At 42.3% G+C, this 14,612-nt stretch overlaps 2 protein-coding genes across 40 annotated transcripts in view; one reads left to right on the top strand and one right to left on the bottom strand.

Annotated features, from left to right (window-relative positions):
• LRRFIP2 (LRR binding FLII interacting protein 2) overlaps window positions 1–3,411 on the top strand; it is a 122,505-nt gene extending 119,094 nt beyond the window's left edge. For all 38 annotated transcript variants that reach the window (XM_067005734.1, XM_059077338.2, XM_059077329.2 and 35 more), the window contains 3 exons: window positions 516–595; window positions 1,187–1,291; window positions 1,712–3,411. In XM_067005734.1, the coding sequence (XP_066861835.1) occupies window positions 516–595; window positions 1,187–1,291; window positions 1,712–1,822 (296 nt within the window). In that variant the 3' untranslated portion in view covers window positions 1,823–3,411. The remainder of the gene's footprint in view (window positions 1–515; window positions 596–1,186; window positions 1,292–1,711) is intronic.
• An 816-nt stretch (window positions 3,412–4,227) lies between these two features.
• The window catches only part of MLH1 (mutL homolog 1), a 71,458-nt gene continuing 61,073 nt past the window's right edge, over window positions 4,228–14,612 (bottom strand). The window contains exons 14-20 of one of the 2 annotated variants that reach the window (XR_010835009.1): window positions 12,173–12,281; window positions 11,244–11,307; window positions 7,241–7,405; window positions 6,581–6,673; window positions 6,215–6,328; window positions 4,428–4,651; window positions 4,228–4,308 (exon numbers count right to left, since the gene is read on the bottom strand). Coding sequence is in view for 1 of the 2 variants with exons in the window: in XM_059077442.2 (XP_058933425.1) it covers window positions 4,484–4,651; window positions 6,215–6,328; window positions 6,581–6,673; window positions 7,241–7,405; window positions 11,244–11,307; window positions 12,173–12,281 (713 nt within the window). In the remaining variant the exon portion in view is untranslated. Of the gene's footprint in view, window positions 4,309–4,336; window positions 4,652–6,214; window positions 6,329–6,580; window positions 6,674–7,240; window positions 7,406–11,243; window positions 11,308–12,172; window positions 12,282–14,612 lie in introns of those variants that run through there. The other variant, XM_059077442.2, reaches the window with a different exon arrangement.

Genomic DNA, 14,612 nt, shown 5'->3' with positions numbered 1-14,612 from the left:
AGGAGAGTTATGAAGGAGGTGAAAATTTAGCAGGACCTTGAGCAGGACCATAAAGGTTGGTTAGACTTAGATCAGAGGGGGCGAGAAAAGGGCACTTGGGGTGTGGGGGGAGCAAGATACCTGAGGAGATGGGAAGGTACAGGGCTGGGGGCAGGGAAACCAGAGGGAGGGGCCCGGTCCCATGGGCACAGAGGCTCCCTGGGCCATGGGGCTGCACGTAAGGTTGGCAGGGGCCCTGCTGCGCTGACAGGACTCCTTGCTTAAACCTCTACCTGCACACGTCACGGCATGAAGAGAGAATTTTCTTCTAAAATGCTGTTGCAACACAAGTGCTAGAGCTTCTCACAGCTTAGATGCGCCAGAACCTGCGCTGCAGGAGATGCCGCAGTTGCCTGTGTGCCTTTGTGCTTCGTCTTGTTCCTCTGCACGGCCCTCTCCTGTGCTGCAGGGGGCTCACTGCCTCACGTTCACACCTTCACCTCCGTGAGATGGTTTATTATTCTCTTCTGTTCTAGGAGATGCCAACAGACAAATTAGTGAATACAAGTTTAAGCTTTCAAAAGCAGAACAGGATATAACCACCTTGGAGCAAAGTGTAAGTCCTTCTTGTGTATGGTACCAAGTTATTTATGTCCCTTTTACAACACATCTGCTTCCTGCATCTCAGTGGTTAACCCCATGAATGCCTAGGTTTTTTGAGCTGCCTTTGCGGTTGGATCTGTATAAAAGCTCTAAAGTGGAAAAGCCAGCAGAGAACACCTGACAGGGCATTTCAGCCTTTTCTATGAATGAATGAGACTGAAGCTATAATTCTGTTTCTTGTAGCTATTTCAAGAGCCTTCAAGAAGATTGTAGTTTATAACATAATCCCTTATTGTACATTTCAGAAAGTCTATCGGGGAGTCTCCTCCTGCGATGTTACCATGGCTTTTAAACAATATGGTTCTCGTAAAACTTAACATGGAAAATTGGCCCTATACTCACTCTACAGCTGTTATCCTCTCTAGGGACAGTTTTAGATGTATAAATAGCAGCTGAGTTCTGAGAGGACCTCTGACTCACCCTGAGGGGACTTGTTAGTGTTAGATTACTTGGAATCTGTCATGACATTGTATTTCCATCTTGGCTGCAAAAAAGTGGTGGTTCCTAGTGCCAGCACCAGAGGCCTGTGTTCTCATATTTACAGATCAGCCGCCTGGAGGGGCAGGTGCTGAGATATAAAACCGCTGCTGAGAATGCGGAGAAGGTCGAGGATGAACTGAAAGCAGAAAAGAGGAAGCTACAACGAGAGGTACTTGCTTTTATTATGCTTCTTGGAATACATTCCTCAAAAGAAAAAATCCTTTGGAGATAAATTCTTTGCTGCATAAGGAATTTAATCCCGGCTCCAATCTTAGTGAAACACCAGTGGAGTCACTGTTCTGTGTTGGTTTCTGACCTACACAGTGACTGCCATTTACTTTTATGTTTTGGTCAGTTAGATAATAAGAAAAAGGAGTTTTTATTTTGGTTTTAGATGAGGTCTGTTTCTCCAGCTTCTCTGTGTCCTCTCTGTGATTAATGCTCAGCACCGTTGGTTAACACCTCTGGCTGCCTGAAAAACAGTGCAACTGCAGGATCGCATGCTTCCACTTCCCAGAAACTGGAGAGGAAAGTAGCGCTGAGTTTCGTTTCTGACCATGTGAAGTGACCGAGCTCTTCCTGTCTCCAGTTACGAACAGCACTGGACAAGATCGAGGAGATGGAGATGACCAACAGCCACCTGGCCAAGCGGCTGGAGAAGATGAAGGCCAACAGGACAGCACTGCTGGCCCAGCAATAGGGAGGCCGCCCTGCCCCGCCCAGAAGGACTGATCTTTTGTCCACTCAAACCCCTTTCAGGACTGTTTGAGCTTTGTCATTAAAATAGCCACCTTTGTATTTTATAATTTATGAGAGAATGAAACAGGTTTGAATCTTCATGAATGAACACTTTGGATTTTATTGGTAGTTTGATTCTAGACTAAGAACTGGTCCATGCCATTATTTTTTTTTATTTCCATAATTTTAGAATCAAGTTTACTCACCATTTTTCCCCAGCTGCCTCAGTGACTGGGCACTCGGAGGCTTTGGCACGGGTTCCGGAGGACAGCGATTCAAGCACTCACCGAGGTACTTCCTGGAGACCTCAGAAAACACAAGTGCCTTCTCCACAGTGCAATTCAGACTTCAGTGCTCTCCAGTGGTCAAAAGACATTTACCCTTAATATCAGGTAGCATTTATATTTTAGTGAAGAAACAAGTTCACAGGTGGGGAATATGTTTCACTCAAATTTATATGTTTGGAGGAAAAAGCCTTTTTTGTAAGATATTTAAATTTATATAAGAAAATGTTAGAAAAAGATATGGGGCGTGTATATAAAACTTGCTTTATTGCATGGGGCAGGGGAAGTCCAAGGCCTGTACTCTTAAAGTAAGAGTAGGGTCCTTAGTCTTCACATCAACTGTGCTGTATCTTGAAAAGTATTTCATCTGCTGCTCATCTGTGGAATGAAACCTCAGACCAGCCTGATGAGGGAGGGAGGGAGGGAGGGCAGGCCAGGCAGGTGGGAAGTCGGCCTGAAGATTCTATTAAATACACCCTTTTGCTGACTACAGTTGGCTACTGACACGTTAATTTTCTTAGAGGAGCCTTTAAAACTAGTCATTGGCAATCATGCCTGCCTAGCTCGCCCCTCTTTTCTCTCCTTAAAATAATCTCCTTAAGGAAAAATAATCTGGAATACAGAATTTTTTAAGAACTTCAGTTTCATCTTTAAAGGCACCCAGTTTAAGAGGATTTTATCATCGAGTCATAGCCATGTTACAGTATTTGTGATTCTCTTTTGCTCTCAGAATTGAGGTGGTTTTATGGAAATGATTATTGTATCTTCAATGTGTTTACAAGGAAAAAATATGGGGGAAAGTCTAATGAATTAAGGCCACATAAGATAAAATTAGACTTGAAACTAGGTAATAAAGTTAACTTAAATATGAATAAAATCTCTTAATAATTATTCCCTTCTTTAGAATAATTAGCTCTTTGTGTTTAAAACATGGAAACCAGGGGCTTCCCTGGTGGCACAGTGGTTAAGAATCCGCCTGCCAATGCAGGGGACACGGGCTCAAGCCCTGGTCCGGGAAGATCCCACATGCCGCGGAGCAGCTAAGCCAGTGCGCCACAACTACTGAGCCTGTGCTCTAGAGCCCACGAGCCACAACTACTGAAGCCCATGTACCTAGAGCCCACGCTCCGCAACGAGAAGCCACCGCAAGGAGAAGCCCACGCACCGCAACAAAGAGTAGCCCCCGCTCACAGCAATGACGACCCAACACAGCCAAAAATAAATAAATAAAATAAATAAGTTTTTAAAAATAAAATATTTCAGGAAATTGGTTTCCATATTTTGCGATGATTTCCTATAAGTTTTCTTTCAGTTGTGTGGGAGTGGGCAGTGAGGAGGCATGTTCTGAAATGCAGATTTATCCTAGAATCCCATACATACCTGGAACTGAAACAGCGTGCAGTCCACCTCTTGAGGCCCTGGAATCCCGCTTCCTCTCCACCCACGGTCACTCAGTCTGTGCCCCGCCTGGGGCGGTCTGTTTTGCTATCCCAGTCTTTTCCAAATGGAATGGTTCCACTTCTCGTAAAATAGACTCTTCTGCTCTTTTCCACACCACTTTCTTCACTGAGCCTTGTAATCTGGACTTTACCTCAAAACTACAGGCATTCTTCCTCCCTGTGCTGACTGCACATTTCTATCAACGCAGGCTAATATTAAGGTAGCTTATTTTAATGGTATTTACAGTTGCAGTTTGTATTTTTACAACACCCTTCAAACAAGAATACCTAGAAATTCCTTTGTCTTAAGGTGGTAGTATAGATAGCTGTTAACAAAGTGAGCTAGCTTAAAAACTCATGCCTGTTTTGGACTGGATAAGAACTATTTTCTTCAAGTTTTTAAATTAAGAATAAATTAATTAACTTTGGTTACTGAAGGTACTAATAGAGCGACTACGTAGAAAGCTGAACTGACAATGTCATCAGCACCTCTTATAGGTTCAGGACCTCTTCTTTAAAAAGGCACCTGAACCAACATAATATTTATCACCTGATATTAGAAATTCACCAGAGCACAGAAAGAACCGAATCAATGCATGATCTATAAAGTCTTTAAGCCCCTTTTAGAATTCTTATCAGACGTCCAGGAGGCTTTCAAACTACTTCTGGGATTCTTCAACACAATCGGTATACACTAGGTGAAAATGGATCTAGGAAAATTTCAACTGTAATGAAATTAAATAAAAAACCATGTTAGGACAAATTTGACTATTTATTTATAGTCAATCCACCATGCATGAAGGAGTGCTGCTAGTTACAATGCAAGTGTGAGAGTTCAACCTACCAATGTCAGGATACAGAGGAAGAATGACCCATCCCAGAGGCCATAGACGACCATAGTTAACACCTCTCGAAGACTTTATATAGATCGGGCAGATTAGCAAGCTGCAGGATGTTTCCATCTTCTGTGAAATGTTTCGGAGGCAGAAGGTGTGAACGGAAGGCTTTATAGACGACATGCTCCACAGTCCACTTCCAGAGGTTTGGAGTAGAGCTGGGCACTTCACTCTGAAACAGACATGTTAGATGTTCACATCCCAGTCTACACTGGTTTCCTGGCTGATGTGCACTGGGCCTGGAGAGTCTTGGTGGCTTATAATGGGCTGTGTGACCTAATGCTTGTGAAGTATCTTTTCTAGTCCAGCCTCTCAGGGATCCTACAGGCCTGAGCAGAGAGATGAGATGGAGGAAAAGAATCAGTCGTGGCTCTCGTGACGCTTCCTCCCGTGGAAGCTGTTTCCATTCAGGGAGAGTGTGTTTACTGTAGCAGGATCTAACATAATGTTTGGATGGCAGTAGTAGGAAGTACATCCCGTAATTACCACTAAATTTGGAGTCTCAATGAAGTTCTATTTCCCAAAAAGCTCCACAGGTAAGAAATGAAAAAAATAAATGAGGATTATTTTACTCCACCCTTCCCCTCCTACAGCTAAGCCTTAGCTGCCTCATGTACAAGAAAATGTTCTTTCCCATCCATCCTTCCTCACCTTGAAGTCAGTGTTTCCAATCAAACGGGATACTCTCAGCACAGTTTGGTAAGTGTGCTATCTTGCTGCCTCCATTGGAATGAGATGGTTCCAGGGGCTCTGGCCAGCACGACCTGGGACTGGACCTCCGCTCCACCACCCACAGGCTCTGGGAACCTTTGAGCACCCGCTGAAACTGTCCCTTAGTTTCCTCACCCATGAAGCTGAAGCAACAGCATGTCCTCTCAGAGGAGGACCGGGGCAGTCATGTGTATAAAGTGCCCATCCTTCCATTCTTACACTACAGGCAGGCCTCATTTTACTGCACTCTGCGGACTGTTGCGGGGTTGTTTTTCTTTTCTTTTCTTTTTAAATACAAATTGAACGTTTGTGGCAACCCTGCACTGAACAAGCCTATTGGCTCCATTTTTCTAACAGCGTTTTTTAATTTAGATATAGACACTGGCTTTTTAGAGACAGTGCTGTACTGTACACTTAACAGACTACAGTATATAGTATAAACATAACTTTTATATGCACTGGGAAACAAAAAAATTTGTGCAACTAGCTTTACCTCAGTGGTCTGAAACGGAACCGATAAAATCTCTGAGGTACTCCTGTATTTCAGCTCCCTCTCCCCCACCCAGCCAAACCCTCCAAAATGGTTGTGGATTGAAAGAGCACTGTCACCTGACACAGAAACATGAGGAACCCAGGCTGACCTTCCATAAGAAGAGCTGGGGCCCTGACCCAAGTACAGCCGTGTCCTCCTGGCACAGCAGTGGTCAGAGGCAGAGTGAGGCACAAGCCGAAAGAGACGGGGAGACTGACCGAGAACCTGAAGGCTGGGGCTACACACTTCCGGGCTCACGATGGGAGATACAGTCCACCCACTAACCCTGAAACTTCCCATTCCTCACTGCGACGGCTTGTGTTTGTACACCTGACAGTGAGATCACTCTGGAGGTACCTTCTATATTTCAGAAGGAAATAAAACTCGTAAGAGCTGACCACTGTGTCTGAAGCTCATATGCAGCGGATCCTAGGAATTGAGAGAGAGCAAGATTGTGCGCCCAGTCCTGGGCACCAGTGCGCACCCTCATACCTGCTGGCCTGAGAGGGTCGACTCCTCAGACACATACTGCTTCCGGATGGAGTAAAACATTGCACATTCTTTACTGAGGCTTTCAAAACATTCCTTTTCATCATCCCAGTTCACCTGCTCCAAAGAGAATTCAATACCTCAACATAGGTACGAGCTTTAAACACATCTCATTTCTAAATGGAGATAACAGACTTAAAAACTAAACGTGACTTTTTAGGCATTAAAGCTGTAAGTTGGAACTGCTGAGTATTGCTGGGGTGGGCGGGGATGAGAGGGGCCTTAGCCGTGCTACCCTTTTCCTCGTCATCATTACACACACACTCACACACCCACAGGACTGTCACCAGGACTCGCTCCATCACTTGCCTCGGTGGCCAGTCGGAGAATGAAGATAGGCAGACCCTCCAAGGGGGGCACGTAGTTGTCGATCAGAAGGGGTAATCCAACCAGGTTCCCGTCCTGCTTGTGGAAAAAGGCCCGGACGGGATAAGAAATCACGCCGTTACAGTTTAGTTTAAACAAATTCTCCCTGGTGCTTCCTCCAGGTCTTGTCCTCAGACCTGCCGTTCTGGGCAACCAGGTGCTTGACCAGGCTGGGCACTGGGGGCAGCAGAACTAAGCACTTAGAGCTTTCTGTCCTGACATGTAGCAGAGCCACCTTCTCTTTGGATCTGCTCACCAATCAAAGAACACATCAAGGAAGGCCCCAGAAACCAAGGGGTAAGAGGAAGAAACCTCTTAGGAGAGCAAGTGGCAAAGCATCATCTCCTTCACTGGGGACTGCAGGGACCGTGGGATTCAGCTCTCCCTCCTGCCTGGGTCCTGCACCCTGGGGACAGGAATGGGCACGAATGGATGATAAAAGTTGTGGAACCTAGAAATGCAAATAGGGAGTGAAGGTGTCACAGAGGTCACAGGCTGCTTCTGAGAGGGGGCCCAGCCTTCTTGTCCTGATCCTGGACCAACTACAGAACTTGACTCTTATCTGAAGAATACAATGGAGGTATAAAAATGACCGTTACCCACCTCATCAATCTCCAAAGAGAAGTAGTCTGCAAGCATCTCAGCCTTCTTTTTCAGAAACTCAACAATGTATTCGGCAAGTCCTTCTTTGGGACCATCTTCCTCTGTCCAGCCACTCTCAGGACTATCTAAGGCAAGCATGGCGAGGTCAAAGAGCGGTGCTGGCTCCTAGGAAGGATCAAAAACATCAGGGGTGAGCATAACAGGGCATCCAAATGCAGCCTGAATTCCCACAAAACCATCTTCACAACAGCAGGTGAGAAGCAACAAATCTAACACTCATTCCGCAGTTCCCCCAAAGAAAACACCTGAAAATCCACAAGAGAAGCTCATCCTCCTCCTCACCAATGGCCATTTCAACAGAGAAGCTGTGACCAACAAAAAGACCTGCTGAACAGGTGGGAAAGGCGAGGCTGTGAGGAGGCACTTTCCTTCTGTGTAGCTTTAAGGACCCCAATCATATTTCTAGAAAATCACAAGGCAGACACTACGCAGATCATTTCTTCCTACTGCCTGACCCGTAACTAAAGCAAGGGGGAGGGAGAATAAGTTAAGTCGAATGACATTTCAGGTAAATCATCTGATTAGGAAGAAGACTGTAATCTATTGTGAAAAATAAGATGCCTAAATTTTCTTCCATCTCTCCTTCAGGCATTGTAACTGTTGTCATACATTTTACATGTTATAAACCCACAGTACACTGTTCTTACTTTTTCATAACAGAGGAGTCAATTCACAAAAAGACCTAACAATCCTAAATGTTTATGCACTCAGTAACAGAACTTTAAAATATACGAAGGATTAAAAAAAACTGTGAAGAGAAATAGACACAATTACATGGAGGCTTCAATATCCTCTCCCCAATAATTGACAGAACAAGTAGACAAAAAATCAGGATACAGAAGATTTGAGCATCACCATCAACTTGATACACCTGCCATTTATAGGATATTCTACTCAACAAGCCCATTTTCAAGTGCACATAAAGTATTTACCAACATAGACTATATTCTAGGCCAAAAAACGAATCTCAGTAAGTGTAAAAGGATTCCAATATGTTCTCTACAAAAATGGAATTGAGGGGTTCCCTGGTGGTGCAGTGGTTGAGAATCCGCCTACCAACGCAGGGGACACAGGTTCGAGTCCTGGTCCGGGAAGACCCCACATGCCAAGGAGCAGCTAAGCCCATGTGCCACAACTACTGAGCCTGTGCTCTAGAGCCCGCAAGCCACAACTACTGAAGCCCGTGCACCTAGAGCCCATGCTCCGCAACAAGAAAAGCAACCGCAATGAGAAGCCCAGGCACCACAACGAACCCTTGCTTGCGGCAACTACAGAAAGCCCACGTTCAACAACTCAATGCAGCAAAAAAATAAAATAAAATAAATAATTTTTTTAATGGAATTAAATTAGAAATCAATACCAGATCCCTGGAAAATCCCCAAGTAATTAGAAACTAAGTAATATATTTCTAAACAATGCGAGGGTCAAAGAAAAAATCAAAAGGGAATTTAGAAAGTATTCTGAACTGAATGAAAATGAAAACAACGTATCAAAATGTGTGGGAAGCTGCTAAAGCAGCACTTGGGAGAAATGTATAGTACTTAACACCTATACTAGAAAAGAAAGATCTCAAATCAGTGACCTCAGCTTCTGAAACAGAAAAACAAATTAAACTTAAAATAAGCAAAGGAAAGGAAATATAAAGATGAGAGCAGGTAGCAATGAAATAGAAATCAGAAAATTAACAGAAAAAAACAATGAAACAAAAAATCAGTTGAGATCAAACCCTCAGCCAGACTGATCAAGTTAAAAAGATATAAATTACCAATATTAGGAATGACAGAGTACAGTACATCAGTTCAGATCTACAGACATTAAAAGAATAAAAAATATTCTGAACTTTATGGCAATAAATTAAAAACTTAAATGGACAAATTCCTTGAAAGAAACCAAATACCAAGGCTCACTCAAGAAAAAGCTAACATGGGGCTTCCCTGGTGGCGCAGTGGTTGAGAGCCCGCCTGCTGATGCAGGGGACATGGGTTCATGCCCCAGTCCGGGAAGATCCCACATGCCGCGGAGCGGCTGTGACCGTGAGCCATGGCCGCTGAGCCTGCGCATCTGGAGCCTGTGCTCCGCAACGGGAGAGGCCACAACAGTGAGAGGCCAGCGTACACCAAAAAAAAAAAAAAAAAAGAAAAAGCTAATGTAAATAGCTCTATATCTATGAAAGAAATTTAATTTTTAGTTAAAAATCTTCCTTCCTGTCAGGAAATCTCCAGGCCCAGATGGCTTCACTGATGAATTTTACCAAACATTTAAGGAATAAACAATTCTACACAAACCCTTTTGGAAGATGGAAAAGGAAAAAGTATTTCCCAACTCATTCTATGAGGCATTACCCCATACCAAAATCAGACAAAGACAATACAAGAAAACTACAAACCAATATCATTCATGAATGCAGATGTTAAGAGTTGTAAACAAGGGACTTCCATGGTGGTCCAGTGGTTAGGACTCCGTGCTTTCACTGCCGGGGCCCAGGTTCAATCCCTGATCAGGGAACTAAGATCCCACAAGCCATGCAGCCCAGCCAATAAAACAAGTTGTAAGTGAAATTTTGACAAATCAATTCCAGTAATATATAAAAAGGATAATACATCATGTACAAGCAGGGTTCACCCCAGGAATGCAAGACTGATTTAAAATATGAAAATCAATGCAATTCACTATATTAACAAACTAAAAAAAGGAAAACCATACAATTATCTGAACAGATACAGAGGAAGCATCTGAAAAAATTCAGCATCCATTCCTGAATAAAAACTCTAAGCAAACAAGGAATAGAAGTGAACTTCCTCAACCACCCAAGGGTCATCTACAAAAAACCTACCGACAGCAGAAAGCATACTTCATAGTCAAAAACTGAATGCTTCCCCCAAGATCAGGAATAAGAGAAGGATTTCCATTCTCACCACTACTGTTCAACCTTGTACTAAGCTTCTTGCCAGTGTAATCAAGCAAGAGAAAGTAAGAAAAGGCATCCAGATTGGAAAGGAAGGAATAAAACTCTTTACTCACAGATACTATGATCATCTACATAGAAAATCTGCTGGAGTCAATAAAAAAAGCTACTAGAACTACTAAGTGAGTTTAACTAGGTCGCAAGATATAAGATTAATGTACCAAAGCACTTGTATTTCTAGATACTAGCAACAAACAATTGGCAATTTATAAAAACGTCACAATAGTATCCAAAAAGTATGAAATATTAAGGGATAAATTAACAAAAGATTTTCTCCCCAAATTGATCCATAGATTCAACACAATCCCAATAAAAATTCCAGAGGGCTTTTTTGTAGAGTATGTCAAATGTAAAAAGAAGACATAAAACTACATAAATAGTATGATTTTTAACTCTAAATTAAAATTAGGAAATGACAAGGTCTTGAAAGAAATGGACTAAACTTGTTAGCTAGAGTTGTGTTTGGGTCATGGGGTTTAAACAATGTTTACTTCAGGGCTTCCCTGGTAGTGCAGTGGTTGAGAGTCCGCCTGCCGATGCAGGGGACATGGGTTCGTGCCCAGGTCTGGGAAGATCCCACATGCCACAGAGCGGCTGGGCCCGTGAGCCATGGCCGCTGAGCCTGCACGTCTGGAGCCTGTGCTTCGCAATGGGAGAAGCCACAACAGTTAGAGGCCCGCGTACAGAGAGAAAAAAAAAAAAAATGTCTACTTCCATTTTTATCTCTTTCCAAGTTTTCTTAAGTAGATATGTATTAATTTCTATAATAATAATAAACATTTAAGTTGGCTACCAAATGACTGTTCTGCTTTGTATAAAACTATATGAAGATACCTCCATATACAAATCATACAATAAACTATTCTAAGCATATATAGAAAAATTTAATATACTACAAATAAGATAATAAGGCAGAGCTATTTTCAGAAATGACCAATTGTTGAAGTTTCAGAAATGAGAACCAGGAAATAAACTTACCGATAACCTCAGAACACCAAAATTGGCAAAATCATAAATGAGAATCTGGTAGAACAGTTCTTCACTGAAAATAAAAATGAAGTGACATTAAGGAAAAGCTGAATCCATGCTTCAGAGCCAAGCAGTAGCGACAAAATGGGAGAGATAACCCTAGACAGAGATGTGCTGCCTCGCAGTGGCCTTTCTAACAGTCCTGGAATCTCCTGCTCCACCAGGGCTTTGGCGGCCAGCCTCTGCACACAGGTCAGACCACTAACACCATCTGCCTTGTCATCACCCGTGCTCTGTCCCCACCCCTCTGGTGCTGTAAAAGGTTCTAACACTCAGTAGTGATAAAGTTAAGAAGGAGTTTTTGTTTGCTCACCTTTTCCCCACTTGCAAAGAATCCTATAAATCACTTCTTTTAAAACTCACCATTTAAAAAATATGGGCTGTATAGGGAGGGCAGGGACATGACCCCGGTTTTAAATCCAATCAGTTGGATTTAAAGGGCTGAGAGTGGGTGATGCAGCAGACGTCCACCAGAGCATCTCCCACAGCACCCTGCTGTACACATCACACGCGACAATGCTCCACCAGCACTAAGCCCTTAGCATCCAGTTCAGAGCAGCCAACTTTTATTGAGCACCAGGCATCTACCAAACCCAGGCGTCTCACGTAATTTTACCTTCACAAAACCCTGCAAGTTAAGTAGTAATAACCCAAATTTCTCATCTTTCAGATGAGAAATCCGAGACGCAGATTAGGAAAGTGATTTTTCCATGGTCACATAAATGGTAAATGGTTGAGCCCAGATGTGAAATGACATGTGACTCTCAAGCCAGGGCCCTTTCCAACTATGTCATCCTGCTCTCCCTGGCTTTTCCTCCCTCTGCCTCCAGGACTACTCTTCTAGCAGCTCTGCTTTTTTCACATTCGCACCGATTTACCTAAGTTTGGTGGTGTTGAGAAGGTATAACTTGGTCTGATGCTGTGCCAAGGCCCATTGAGGATTCACACAGCCCACAAATGAGTGGTTATTCAGCACCTCCCGGAGACCTGGAAAACAAGACACAGGTCAGTAACTGCACCCCACCAACACCTCACTGCAGCCCGAAACACCAGAACTAGAGATAACGAACAGGTACCTGAACGGAACCTCTTGCTGAAAGTACACACAAAGAAGGAATAAGACAGAACTAATCTTTCAAAATGCTACAAGGAATTGCCAAAAGATTTAGGAATACTCAAAGATCACAATCCAAGACAAAGCAGGAAGCCAGAGAAGTAACAAGAGCTCTGAAACCAGCTTTATCCAAAGACACTGGACGAACTGCAGGTATCAAGAACTTCAGTTTTTGCAGGCTCTGAGGTGTAGAGAAAGAAAATCAGAAGCCTAGGACTAGTGTGAAATGCGGACTATAACAGGAGGCCGCTTCCCCTCTTTTGCAGCCAGGATTCACACTAAGCAGGTTGCTTGACAACTTAAAGTGGAGATTTTAGTTTAAACTGATTCCAGGGCTGACTGTTCCCCTCCAGGTTCCTGCTAGAATCAAATGCAAATTCTCTCTGGAGAAATTCATCTTCAACCCAGACTTCAAATAATTCTTCACAGATAAAGTACAAGGACTTAGTGGTCAAAAAGTTACAAAATACACAAAGAAACTAAGCACCAAGAATTAGAACCCAGAAGAAATCACAGAATCACATCTGCCAAGTTTTAGACACTGGAAATATTGGCAAACATGATAAAATAAGCATGTTCAGTACGCTTAAAAGATATTAAAACATTGAATAAGTGGCAGGAAACTATCAAAACTGATCAAGGAAAGACAAATATACGATATCACATGTGGAATCTACAAAATAATACAAATAAACTTATTTACAAAACAGAAACAGACTCACAGACATAGAAAACAAATTTATGGTTACCAAAGAGGAAAGCAGGTGGGCATTAATTAGGATTATGGGATTAACAGATATACACTACTATATATAAAATAAACAAGGACCTACTGCATAGCACAGCGAACTATATTCAATATCTTGTAATAACCTAGAATGGAAAAGAATCTGAAAACCAATGTGTGTGTGTGTGTGTGTGTGTGTGTGTGTGTGTGTGTGTGTGTAACTGAATGACTCTGCTGTACACCTGAAACTAACAATATTGTAAATCAACTATAGTGCAAGTTAAAAAATAAATAGAAAAAGAAAACAGAAATAACACCAATCTTACATAAACTCTTTCAAAAAATAAAAGAATAACTCCTACCTCACAAGGTTAGCATAATGCTAATACCAAACCTGAGAAGACATTGAAAAAAGGAAAATTTTAGACCAATATCCTTTACAGTCATAGATGCAAAAATCCAAAACAAAATATCAGCAAATTAAATCCAGCAATATATTTTTTTAAAAAAGAATAATACAATCAAGAAGAGATTAGCCTAGGAAAGCAAGGTGATTTAGCGTTTGGAAAATCTCACCATATTAACAGAATGAGAAATACACGATCATTTTAGATATAGAAAGAGTATTAGACAACAACAATTTATAATTTAAAACTCTCAGCAAACTATGAACAGAAAATAACTTCCTTAATCTGAAAAGGGCATCTTTGAAAAACCTCCAGCTAACATCATGTTTAATGGTGAAATACTGAATGTGTTCTTTCCACAATGGAGAACAAGATAATTAACACCCATGCTCACTCATCCTATTTGACGGTGTACAGGGGGTCCTAACCATTGCAGTGAGGCAAGGAAACAGTATACAAATATGAAAGGAAAAAAGTAGAACTGTCTCTATCTGCACCTTTGGCAAAGTCACGTGATACAACGTCTTTTGTATTTTAATATGCTAACAGGTGGGGTCAAACTACCATGGTAAACAATGGGGAAAATGATTTTATTCTGACTCAATCTTAAAAATTTAAACCAAAGTTAATAAAACAAGTTTATATTAAAAATGAAGATTTCAAAAAAAAGCAAAATTTCTAAACATAAAAAATATAGCTCTGCACGTGGCCCCCTCTGAGCAAGAGCAAACAGACTAAGCACCAAGAAAAAGAAAAAAGGGTCCTTCGTCAGGAGGGAAGTGTCATCCTTGAAGATAGGAGTCCTTGAATCTGGTATCAATCAGAGTCATTTTGGAGAATTGGTTAAAAACACTGCCCCATTTCCTCTGGACGCAGCCCCATTGTGAGGGATAATTGCTCCAGCAGCCTCTCTCAATCATGTTGCAGCCGAGTGGATGAAAGGCTCTTGGTGCAGCAGCCAAGAGTCAGTGCTGTACCTCTGAGGTGGGAGAGCCAACTTCAGGACACTGGTCCACAAGAGACCTCCCAGATCCACGTAATATCAAATGGTGAAAATCTCCCAGAGATCT

This window comes from Kogia breviceps, chromosome 10, assembly GCF_026419965.1.
Source record: "Kogia breviceps isolate mKogBre1 chromosome 10, mKogBre1 haplotype 1, whole genome shotgun sequence".
NCBI classification, from domain to species: domain Eukaryota; kingdom Metazoa; phylum Chordata; class Mammalia; order Artiodactyla; family Physeteridae; genus Kogia; species Kogia breviceps.
Note: the sequence above shows the minus strand (reverse complement) of the source record. Positions and strands in the feature narration are given on the sequence as shown.